Source organism: Canis lupus, chromosome 15, assembly GCF_003254725.2.
Source record: "Canis lupus dingo isolate Sandy chromosome 15, ASM325472v2, whole genome shotgun sequence".
NCBI lineage: Eukaryota > Metazoa > Chordata > Mammalia > Carnivora > Canidae > Canis > Canis lupus.
The window spans coordinates 38,923,955-38,937,091 of NC_064257.1; the positions used below are offsets into that span (position 1 = coordinate 38,923,955).

A 13,137-nucleotide genomic window follows, 5' to 3' on the forward strand; every position below is an offset into this window, starting at 1 on the left:
TAGCAAGGAGATACCAGGCTGTACATTTAGCGCCATGCTTGGAAATTCCTTCAGCTAAAGATCCAAATTTATCAGATACTACTTTGCTTTCTATGTAACACAATTCTGCTAGGCTTTCTGCTACTATTCAACACCTCCTTTCTCCCAGTTTTCAATAACATATTTCTCATTTACTTCTGTCTTTACCAGAAGCACCTTTAACAATATTCATACATCTACCCACATGCTGGCTATGGTGATTTGGGTATTCTCTAAGGTGATAATAGGTTTTTTCTACCACTTTCCTCACTTTTTTCTGAGCCTTCACCAGTAGTGCCTTTAATATCTATCTTTCTACAAATACTCTGTGAAAATACAGGTATTTTTTGAGACCGTATAGTTGGGTTTTGTTTTTTTTTTCCCCCCATATAACAGCCTTCTGAGCCCTCACTGGCAGAATCATTAGTATTCATATTTCTGTTCAAGGCAATCTAGATTTTTCCTACTATACCACTCAAAACTCTTCCAGCCTCTAGTTACTGCCCGATTCCAAAGACACTTCCATATTTTTATGTATTTGTTATAGCAGCCTCCCACTTCTAGGTAGCAAAATCTGCATCAGTTTCCCAGGGCTGCAGGAACAGATTAAGACATACAGAGGCTTAGAGCAACATAAACTTATTCTTTTACAGTTCTGGATGTCAAAAGTCCAAAATTATTCTCACTGGGCTAAAATCAAGGTGTTTGCAGAGCTAGTTCTTTCTGGAGGCTCCAGGGGAAATCCACTTCCTGCTTTTTAACCACCGGCATTCATTGGTTCATGGTTGTATTGCTTTAACCTCTGCTTCTGTCATCACTTATCCTTCTGATTCCAACCTTTTGCCTTTATTTTATAAAGACCATTGTGATTACATTGGACCCACCTGGGTAACCCAGGCTATCTCCCCATCTCAAGATCCTTAACTTAACCACATCTGCAAAGTCCTTTATCATGTAATGTCATAGGGTCAACTTGTGAAGATCAAGATATGGACATCTTTTGGGGGAGCTAATATGCCTACCACAGCCATGTTCATTATTAACTAAATTGTCTAAAATGTTTAACCCATATTTTCAATTACATTGTTTTAAGCACTCCCCTCGTTCACTACCCAAATTACTGAGATAATATTTTGAATGTTTGTTCTTCTAAAAGTTCCAGCAAAAATTTCAGCAACAGAATAAGACTATATATTGAATCACAATTCCCAGAGCTGTTGAGATCTGAATAATTCCTTGACTCATTATTATTGTTCGGAGTATTTCCAAAGAACACAGTAGTTTCATTATAAGGAGAAAATGTTAAGTCCCTATGATAAAAATCATAACTGTTTTGAAGTTGAAAGATATCTAATGAGTCATCTCAATTTCAAGGATGAGAAAAATAAGACCCAAGGAAGTTAAATGATTTACTTGATGACACAAGCTCTAATGTAGAGGACAGGGAGCATAAATTTATTTTAATCATATCTAAAGCCTAACTGTATGGAAATCTGTTTCAAGAACAGCATATAGAAAGCTGCTGCATTCTCATAAAAAGAATTCCTTAATCTCAGATTCAGGTAGCTTTTTATTTAGGCATCTGAACTTCTTAAGTTTTGAGGCAAATATTCATAAGATAGTTTTCTAAATGGCTAGAGGAGTTTAAGACAAACTATATCAGATTAATGAAAATAGAAATATATTTTCCAGAATGCTACACATGATGATTATCAGGCCAATAATAGGAGTTTTACTGTTGTTGATCTAATGAGTGGTCTGGAACAATTTCTGAAAGTCCATAGACCCTACAAGTATTACAGTGTCTGATTTCCCTGGAGATAAGACAATTACCTCAGGTTCTAATGGAATACTAAGATAAATATCTTGTAATATATGTGCAAATGCTTTTAAGAAAACCAGTATATCTTCACGTTGTTTTTTTAAGCACCTAAATTAAATTACTGTGTCCCATGCTATTTATTCTTTTCAAAAAAGACCAAAACCACTGGGATACTTTTAAAATGTTAGTTTGTTTACTAACTGTATATTAGGCTTAATGTTTTTTCTAAGATAAGTAATAGAGACATAAGGTAGAAATTAAGATATAAGTAAGGACTTTAAACAAGCCAGTAAAAATTTTTATTGGTATGTTAAGAGGCCTCTTAATAAACAAAGGAAAACTAATCCTATTATCAGAAATACTGGATATTTCAATATGAAGGGAAGAAAATGTTTCTTTTGACCTATAAAACAAACTAAAGACTCAAACACTATGGCTACTATGACTTTCTATATGTGTGTGTGTTGTGTATATCATCATACCAATAAAAATACCTTGATCTTATTGAATTGATAACATGGTAGTCAGCAAATTTCTTTTTTATATATATCCAGTACGATAGTGGGTAAGACTAGAGTATAAATGTAATGTTTAAGGCTCCTTTATTGTATAGTCACCATATAAACATCTAGAAAAAAGCTTAAAAATCTCATCAGCAACGTGAGGGTGTATCAAAACATAAAATTTATCATGGCTGTAAATATAGGCATTGCAAATAAAAAGTTTTTTCCCCACTAATAGAAATAATTAACCTAATAAAAATAGGAAGTATAAAGAAAAGTTATACCATCCAAAGATAAGCACTTTAAACATTTCACTGAACATATTTTCATATGCAAACACACACACAGATGATCTTATATAAATTGGACCACACATAGAATGCTACTTTGATATCTTTTTGCTTTGCTCTTTTTCTTTAAGAAAAAAAAAATCAAGACTATCATGTTAAATAGGGAACTACATAATGATTTTCACAACTGCAGAGTACTATATCATAGAATGCTCCATAATTTTTTTAACCCAGCCCCTATTGTAAAGCATTAATCTTGTTTATGATCTTTTTTCGCTATAATAAACCTTGATAAACACCCTGCACTAACCTATTTACCACTTTGTCCAATTCTCTCATCAAGGTAAATTCTCTACAATTCTCAAGGTAAATTGTCTACAATTACTTCTAATTGGTTACACCAGAAGTCCTGGTTAGGAGAGTGTGTATATTTTAAGCTCATACCTAACAGAAATTTTACCTAAACCTTTTTAAAGGAAAGTGATTTGCCAGTATGTATTAAAAACCTCAGATGAGTCCCTAGGGCAGGGGGTTGTGCTGAGCTGTCACAGACAGGGTAGCCTTGTAAGGATGGGTGGGGTGAGGCGGAGAGGACAGTGTCCCTGCTCTGAGGGAGGGGCTGATGGGCAACAGTGACAAAGGAGTGCGTGGTGGGCACAGGTCACAATGGGCAGGAGAAGATAAAAGGAGTCCTGTGGGGTGGTTTAAGCCCAGGTGGAGGCTTCAGTTTCGGAGGAGAGGAGCTGTACAAATACAATAAGCAGTGAGGTTGTAGAATGCAATAGAGCAGAGGCTATTGTGAACCAATGTATTAGGCTCAAGAGGAGGCCCCTCCCTACTCCAAGTGAACACCAACATCTACACGCCTCAACATCTGCATACTCTGACCTCTATTGGGACCCTAACATCTGAGCACTTCAACATCTGCGCACTCTGACATCTACTGAGGACCAGATCTCTTGCTCCTCCACATCTGCGTACGATTACATCTACTGGGGCCCAACCTCTGTGGGCCTCCACCTCTGTGCACCCTGACATCTACTAGGGTCCCAACATCTGTGCACCTTGACATCTGCTGGGGCCCTGACCTCTGCTCCTCAACATCTGCACATGGTAATATCTACTGGGGCCCCGATTCTGCACTCAACATCTGAGCACCCTGTCATCTACTGGGTCCCTAATGTCTGTGCACCCTGACATCTCCATGATCTAGGCAGAGCACAGTCTAGTACAGGTGCAATTAATTGTCTTTAGCACTGAACAATTGGTAATCAGTACTCCCACCCTGTTCTCAGTTGCTCAGAGACCTGTAGAAGACCACTGCTGGGCCACCTGCTAGAGAAATCAGGGAAATAGGACACCCTGAAAAGTGTGGTAAGGTGTGGAAGACCCATAGGAGTCCTTGATAAAAGATAGTCATGAACAGTCAGTCTAAGTTACCACATTACACAGCCCAAAGCAGCCCTGCAATGGGTATGTTTAATACCTCCATGGGGAAACTACAGCAACACCTGTACAAGAGGGAGTACACCATATTGAAGTATGCACCAATGTTTGAGAGTGACTTTATACAGGTGGGCAAAAAAGGAGAAGTGACTGACGACGTGCACAACCGTGCCCGAATGGTGACTGTGGGCATCATCCGCACCACCCCCACCTCACACTACCTGATGTCATGCTGCTGGCTCGACCAACTGCTATCTGTGATGACCATAACAGATATGGTCCTGCCCCCCAGGAAAAGGGTTACAAGCCTACACAGATCTTAGAGCTAACCAGACTGTGTCCTTCAAAGTTTGTAACAATATCCATCCATAATGGTACAAAACAACAGCTCCACCTGAAGCTTGCCACTGGCCGCTCTTTTTACCTTCAGCTCTGTCCCCCTTCTGATACAAAAGATCTTTTTGTGCATTGGGAAAACCTTGTTTACATTCTGAGACCACCAGTAGAGGCTTACAGTGGTTCCCATGCCATCCCAGTTGGGGACTCACTGGGGACATAACTGGGTTTGAAGAGGAGGACAAGAGTCCATCGGTAAGTCTTCACAGAGACTCTAAAAGATGGGGCCAGGGTGCTATGGGAGAACAGCTAAAAGTCCCGCAGAGCCTTTGGTACTGAGGCTCACCTTTGGGTGAGGCTCACCTAGAAAATTCATTACATTTGGATGGGTTCAGGGCAATCAGAGCCTCCATTTGGAGCCTGTGTCACATTGAGGAGGTTCCGGGGGCTCCAGAGTTCCCCAATGCTGTATTTCAGAGCTTCCTTAGCTGTCAGCCACTCTTAATTTCACATCCAATATTGTATTGCCATCTGTGGCATCCTCACCATCTCCCCAGCCATGGCTCCCCATGATTGCCATGTGCTGATTCTGTATACATCAGTGGCAGACAGATGTGCCTGTGTGCATTGTTCATAGCTGTCAGAATACTGAAGTGCATCCCACTTAACCAGCAGAAATACTAACACAAGTGTATAAAAAATAGAATATGAGGATATTCACTGGTGAATTATAACAATGCTCTTGCTGACACTGGAACTGTCCAAGAAAAACTGGAAGGATCATGGGGTCATTGTGGAGATATTAAGGAGGGTGGATTCCTGCAACAAATGGGAAATTGGACTTCAGATCTCAAAATTCTTATTATAAACTCTTGTTGTTTAGCTATAGGAATAAAAGGTCTCACTTTGTTTATTTCACTTGTTTGTCTCTCCCTTAGGCAAATGTCATTCATTTCTATGGAAGGGATCAAGATCAAGTTGACATCAGGAGTCTTCACATGAACCCTGATTGTTTGGGGCCACCCCTTATGTGTATGCTGGGGAGGAATGAATTCACCATGCCTCCCACACCTGCTGCATTCAAGAGTTCACATACGTCTGCAGTCACAAAGCCTACAGTATCAGATAAAAGGTCAGGGATGGCGACAGCAGCAGCCATCACAGATCCAGGAGGAAGCACAGGAGAAAGACCATAGGGGGTGCATTCGGCATGTCCTAATATTGTTGTAAGCAAGGGCCACAAGCCCTTCTTGTCTTCAGAGGGCACTTCTAGCACATCAGGAGGAGCTACTGGCTTCTTCTCAGAGGGAGAACAAATCTGGTGATTCCAAGAGCAGAAACTACTGGCAAGCCTGTGGCAAAAACAGCTAACAGCTCAGTATTGAGACCCTTCATTACAACCTCAGAGTAAAGGCTACATGAATGAACAGGATGGAAGCCAGAGGTCTCCACCCAGCAGTACTGACTCTTTAGGAAAGAGCCTCAAAGCCCTGCACCACACCATGGTGCAGAGGTGGACATCTCATATAAGACTGTGGAGGAGATCAGTGTCATCCACCCTCACACAATTCATCTCAAATTCTCTGCTCTAATCATATATGCTCTTTTAAAAGGGAAGGGTAGCAATAAAAACAAATGGCAATTTCTGATCAGGTTCTGAACTATCTTTAACTTTCCCTTGATATTTGTGATTAAATTCACAGATGATAGAATAAAATACTAAAGGTTACTCTAAAGACTCTCATTTTTCATCTACATGTATTAACCAAAAAAAAAAAAAGGTCTAAAATTTCCAAAATATATAACCAGGAACACAAGCAAATGGTAGTGATTATTATTATTATTATTATTATTATAAAATATTATTTTCAGGAGTATTAAAAAATTAATTATACTTTCTAGAAAGGGCTTCATTTCCCCAGTCTCTTTATTCTTGTTTTTTTTGCCAACTTAAATATTCAACTGCATTGAAATTATACTAAAATACCTAACATATTCTGTAAGCCTTAATTTTAATTCCCTGATGTTATTTAAAATTCTTAATTTCTTTGTGAAAATTTAGAATTCGAAATAACATCTTGTCACAAAGGAAGGACAAAATGCCATATTAAGACTAGAAAAAACAAAAATTGGCTAAAACCCGAATATAGGATCAATTCAAAATCTAGACAAAAACTGGAGGCTAGATAATCTTAGAAGTGTAAGATCCATAGGATCAGCCAATGTTCTAATTTTGCAAGCAAAAAATCTATTTGAGACTCTAAAAGTAATACATCACATAGTTTTAATTGAGTCTGTATTTCCATAATCCTCATGTTTCTGAAGATTAGGACTATGCTTTGAATATAGAAGATATTTGATACATGTGTGCTTGATCCACTTAAATTAAGGGTTATGAATGTGAAATAAATATATTTTATTTGAATCCAACAAATCTGAGCATATAGAAATTTGCATAGTATTATACTAATGCCAGTGATTCCCAAAGGCTCCTTTACCAAACTGTAAGGTAATAGGTTTTTGTGAGGCCTTCTATGCATAGTCATCAGTTTAATGATTTTCTAATGACCTCCCAAAATATTTCAGGTCTAGAAAAAACAACTTCAAAACAAAATCCTTTTTTTTTCATGAAATTTTAAGAAAACTTCTATTCTGAAGCTGGCCCAGAAAATCCTGAGTTCAAAGCTATTGTAAGTTGAGGACAAACTTACATTTGATATGATGTCTCCAATGTCACAACAAATGTATTAAGTTTTATTGTAGATACATATGTTAAAGGAGAGTCCATCAACAAATTGAGAACATTAGTAGAAGACCAGATGAGAATAGTAACAAAAGAATTCTGCTCTTCATTTATTATATTAAATAGAGTAAAAAAAAGATACTACATGTCAAGTAAATTTATAGATGTAATCAGTAACAATGAAAATACCAATAAGGATACTTTTAGAAAATATAGATTTCTAAGACCAGGCAATCATGTCAGCTAATTAATGCAATCATGATTTCTCCTCCCATGCATTATATGTAAAAATATCATGGTGGTTTTAAAAATAGGACAACAAAAATAAGAGATTTCAGAAGAAAATCCAAGCCAAACAGGATGCAATATAATGAGAGAAATGGGAGTTGCTTCTAGATGAGATGAATTAAACAAAAAAATAAGAAGAATAAAAATAAGAATTTTAATGAATTTAATAGTTTAAAAAAACTACACAAAAACCTCACATATACAAATGAGGGGGAAGCTGCAGACTGGGAAACATTTTGTGGTAAATATAAACTATTAAAATACTATTATTTGCAAGTCTTCACAGGAAAGTGGCCCAAGAAAAATCTCTAGTATTAAAATATTGTAAACCAAAGTCAAGTTACTTCCAAGCCTACTACCAAACTTAATAAAATGAAAAAAATCAGTGTTGAAGAAGGTGGTAGAGAAGCAAATTTTAGTTATATATTATTGCTGGCTCAGAGCTCTAATACTTTATCTTATGAAACAATAACAAACAATAAAAGCATTTGATTACTAGTAAACCATTAAGCAGATGAGGTTATATTAATAAAATAAAACTTATATTTTTTTCATTCCTTTATCCTATCTCCTTATAGATAGGAGGTAAAACTCATTTTTTTTTTTTTTTTGGAGGTAAAACTCTTTAAGTGAGGAAATGAAACTGCCAAATATACTATGCATTTATTAATTGTTCCACTGAAATACTACTTAATAAAAAAAAAAAAGAAATACTACTTAATACTTACAATATGCCAGGAACTATGCTGGCCCTGAAATAGATATAATGCAATATATAATCCCTACCTTTATTGAACTCAGGGTCCAGTAGATATTGATAACAATTCTGTAATGATTAGGATAGTGTCTTAGAGTCCTAAAAATAGTTCATGTTAAGGTGAAGAGATTTTTTTTTTTTTAGGTACTATCTGCTGACTTTGTTTTCTCTACAATAAATTAATATTGGAACTTGATCAACTTGTGACATAAGACATGAAAAATGTGATTTTTTTCTTAGAAATAATTACCTCATACTTGAGGCAAAACAGAAAATAATATTTTTGAGATGTGACACTATTCTGGATAATTACTGCAAACTATTTTCTGCCCAAGACTATTTTTCCACATATGCACTAAGTAGTTACACATACATACCTTAGCCTTAGATTGCTTTTTGCATTAATGTTTTTTCATATTTTCATTTGGCTTCAAATTTCCTAGCTCTGGGTAATTTTACTTATTTCTGAAATTCCTCCATAGGCTTGTGTTGGTCCAAAACACACAACACGAATTTGAAGGTGATATAGTAGAATAAAATGGACTTAATGAATGGTGAGATAGTTTCAAAATTATATCAATGGTCTCATTTTTGGATTGTCCTACATAATTTTCAAAGGCAAACATTATTCTACAATGTTATATTGTGCTAAAAAAATCGTAACGATGCTATTAAAGAGCTCTAATATGTTTCCTTGTAAATCATTTTCTATTATATTAATATAAATTGTAATTTAATTTGAAAATAACATTCTTTAAATGAACTATTTCTAGATCATAAATATTAAAAATCTCAAAAACAACTCAATTTTTCAGGGGCTATCATCATGATCAAAATAATACAGCCACATAAGATGATGTAAAGTATGTGTTTGCATATCCATACAGGTACAACAAGTTAGATAAACATTTTACTGACTTTCAACTGAAGAAAAACTAGAGCAAGCAAGATATTAATTGGATTTTCAGGAAGACAGAAAAGATTTCCTTAAAAACATAGGCAACTATTTTTATGTTTTAATATATCTTAAGAAAAGCAAACTGTTACCTGTGCAAGAATGGGGAAGCCAAGATTCCTACATCCATTACAAGGAGTTAATGCTTCCCAGAGTCCTGAAGGCCCACAAGTGTTTTCATCATCATCTTCTTCTTCCACTTCTCCTGGTGACAAATTTATTGTAGATGAAGTTCTCTGAAATTAAATTTATATTATACCAATATATTATATCAATGTTATTTAGATATCTTAACATCAATTATATTATATTAATTTCTTGTAGTCTGTGCTAGAAAGCAAAATAAGCTTAATATTCACCATAGTTATGTGGCTGTGCCACATGACTAAGCCAAAAAAACATGTATAATTCAAGCTGAATATTTTAAAAAATTGAAAGTGAAAAAACTGGGTGAGAAAGACTAGTAGGATACAAAGTTCATAATGAAAAATAGACATGAAAATGACCCAAGAAAATATCTAAATAGCAACAAATTAGAAAAATCTTATCATTTCTAAATGCATCCAGAAGAACAGCAGGAAAATCCTTTATTGAAATAGGAATTGCTAAAAAAGCCCATTTTTTTGCTAAAAAGTCCATTTTTTCATAATGTCTCCTTTTCAAAAAACTGAACTTCATAAAATTTTATATTATACATCTAACAGGGGTAATACTTTTAAAATTAATAATGAGACTTCCATGTTGAACCTGCATATTTGTTTTTGCTACTTGCCAAATCCCATTAAAACGACAGCAATGGATTTATAAAAATGGTCTGATGCATGAGGACAGGGACAAAAGGAGAGAGATTAGCAGATGAGCAATAACAAGAAAATTTTAAGATAATGATAAACAAATGAGTAGGTATTGCCTAACCAAACTTGAGAAAACTGCAAACAAAATGTCTATAAGGGTGAAGAATAAGCAGCATGTCTATTCACAACTCAGTACCATCAAAAAGGCTTAAGAATCAGAGAGATGTACTATACATGAAAATGTAGGTGCAAGTAGGGCTGCAACAGGATAGAAACTCTATATTTGGCCGAGTTAGACCCTGAGACCCATGTTCTCAACTGGCCAAGAAACTAAACCTTCACCACAGACAAAAAATGGGAGGTTTATTTTCTGGTGGGATTGAAACAAAGGTATTATGAACTCTAATAATCCATGCACTGTGAACAGAGGGCTGTCTCTGTAAAAACAAAGAAATTAATTGACTATCTGGTAGTTATATATTCCCAACCTACCCAGTGCCTGCCCACATTTGCCCTAGAGAGCATGGCAGCTAGGTTTATATCCCCCAGGTAGGAGATGAGAATATATTCCCCTCTGCAGAAATTGACCTCCCAAGAAAAAAAGATCTATAAATACCTAAATGATGGGGGCCTATGCCTTAACTCTTACTGTGAAGCCCACCTCTCATGAGAGCTCCACTCACATAAATAGTTCCTAAATTTTTAGGTAAATATGAATAAGAATCCAAGCATCATCACATATTTAAAGGAAGCCTTTAACAGAGACCAAAATAAGTATACAAAAAGTTATAAATAGTATCCATGAAGAAATGGAAGATATTTGCATCCATGAAACAAGAACAGAATGCTACAAAACAAGTAAATACCTAAAACCCAATAGGAGAGTTGAAACATAAGTCTGAAGAAATTTCCCAGAAGACAGAACAAACGATGAAGAGAAATTAAAAGTCAAGAAGTGGGGGATCAAATTAAGAGCTCCATGGAGAGATAGGAGGAAATTATCAAAGAAACAATGCAAGGAATTTTGCCTTAACTGATGAAAATTTCATACTGAAAGAGTCTGATGAATGCTCAGCAAAATTTATGTGTCGGGCACTTTATTTTCAAAATACAAAAATTTCTGTAATTTTGTACATAGCTACCCATCTTTCATAAGAACACATTTCTCAAATCAGGAATAAAAGATGATCATCACAGCAATTTTTTCACCCAACAGACATCCTAGTGAGAAAATCTTGGGGCATCTATAAAACTTTAATCCAGCAAGAGCATCTACATGTATAATCAATGCTGTCTACAAAATATAATATAGCAAAATAACCAAAAAGGCATCTTCTTCACCAACTCATGATCAAACCAATGATGGTTTGACCATCAATGCTGACAGGGCATGGCACCATGAATCATTCCATACTTGGTAAGAATTATCAACATTTCACAGATTTATCAGTTCTTTTCTATTTGTGTTAAGGGTACTAAAATTATTTCATCCAATCTTACAGGGAACTTCCTCTATCTCTTTCTTCTCCCCACAGAAAAACCCTGTTCATGTTTCTTTCTTGCTCATAAATCTCATAAATTATTTCCCATTGTACAGTAAATAATATCCAAATTCCTCAAGGTTCTATGGTCAAAGTCTTTTTTTTTTAAACACTTTTACTTACTCTACTCATCCAGACTGTAACCAAGTAGAATTGTTTGCCCATCCTTAATCATGCTCAATTCCATTTATTCACACCTTCCATCTTACTTCTCTGTGTGGTGTATCTTACTGGGTAAGAGTTTAGGCTCTGAAATTAGTTCTGAATTTCCAGCTTGCCTACTTATTAGTGTGATTTTCATCAGATGTGACCATTGTCATTTGCCTTATATACTCAATGGGAAGTAATACAGTAAAACCTTCCTCACAGCTTTTCTTCCTGATAATGAAATAAAGTGACGAAAATGAAGTGCCTGACACATAATAAGTTTTCAATAAATATTAAGTACCATTTTAGCTATTATTCTCGTATAATCTTACTGATTCCTCAAAATACAGTTCAGATTTCACTTCTTTACAGATTTCCCACAAATAGAAATGATACAGCTCTCTTCTAAATGTCTGTAGCTCTTGGTATAAGTTTGTGTATTATGATAGATGGCATAGTGGCAAAGAGAAGTAGCTGTGAAGTCAAATAGATATTTAAATCCCATCTCTGCCATTTCCAAGGTAGTGTTATTTTGAGCAAATCACATAATCTTATTAATCCTAGTTTCCTTATCTGCAAAGTAGGTAAAGTAATAATTCCTACTTGATAGGGTTTGATTATCAATGAATTTCAAACTATCATTTCCATTTAACTACCTAGAAAATTTTACTAAGGGGTATATGTAATTGCATCACAAATCTCATTATAGTTATTTTAGTTTTATTTTATATTAACCATTACCAGCAGCATTAGCAGAAATAACAAAATTTATCAGTGGTTTAGTACTGCCCCCTAAAGACAGTATATAAGTTAGCTGTGTAAAACAACAATTTTCTTCTTGCTCTTTATAATTAAACACTCCTGGGGGAGATCCCTGGGTGGCTTAGCGGTTTAGTGCCGCCTTCATCCCAGGGCACGTTCCTGGAGTTCTGAGATCAAGTCCCATGTTGGGCTTTTGCATGGAGCCTGCTTCTCCATTTGCCTGTGTCTCTGCCTCTCTCTCTCTCTTTCTCTCTCTTTCTCCCTCTGTGTCTCTCAGGAATAAATAAATAAATAAATAAATAAATAAATAAATAAATAAATAAATAAATAAATAAAATCTTAAAAAAAAAAAGCCTGGGAAAGATTTTTTATCAAACTAAACATAATCTTCAATTATTTATGAAAAGGAAGCCACATGAACACACTTAAACTTGGGAATTTCCTTTATTCCAAATGCCTTTGAAACTTTTTATTGGAGACCCAACTGTATTCTTAAAGTTCCAGAAATTCTTTAATAGAATATAGACCTTAATTTGTCATGGTTTGAGCTCAATTATCCTTCTTGGTTAATACATAGTAATTATGTAGATGAAAGATGGCACCAGGTCTACGTTGTCACAAAAGACCAAAGTCATAATACATAAATACCACAGGGAGACAAATTGGAGCTCAAAGAAAAATACTTCTAAAATAATTACAGTAGTCTAACATTAAAGAAATGTGATTTCCTTAGGA

At 35.4% G+C, this 13,137-nt stretch overlaps 2 protein-coding genes across 15 annotated transcripts in view; one reads left to right on the forward strand and one right to left on the reverse strand.

The window, feature by feature from the left end:
* The window catches only part of ANKS1B (ankyrin repeat and sterile alpha motif domain containing 1B), a 1,053,015-nt gene that overhangs the window by 758,980 nt on the left and 280,898 nt on the right, over positions 1-13,137 (reverse strand). For all 14 annotated transcript variants that reach the window (XR_007402223.1, XM_025439286.3, XM_025439282.3 and 11 more), the window contains exon 9: positions 9,251-9,394. Coding sequence is in view for 13 of the 14 variants with exons in the window: in XM_025439286.3 (XP_025295071.1) it covers positions 9,251-9,394 (144 nt within the window). In the remaining variant the exon portion in view is untranslated. The remainder of the gene's footprint in view (positions 1-9,250; positions 9,395-13,137) is intronic.
* On the forward strand, positions 3,241-6,064 carry GARIN6 (golgi associated RAB2 interactor family member 6). Its single transcript, XM_025439311.3, is given in 3 exon segments — positions 3,241-4,286; positions 4,289-4,670; positions 5,354-6,064. Coding segments are annotated over 2 exon segments (585 nt in total). The 5' UTR covers positions 3,241-4,051; the 3' UTR covers positions 4,639-4,670; positions 5,354-6,064.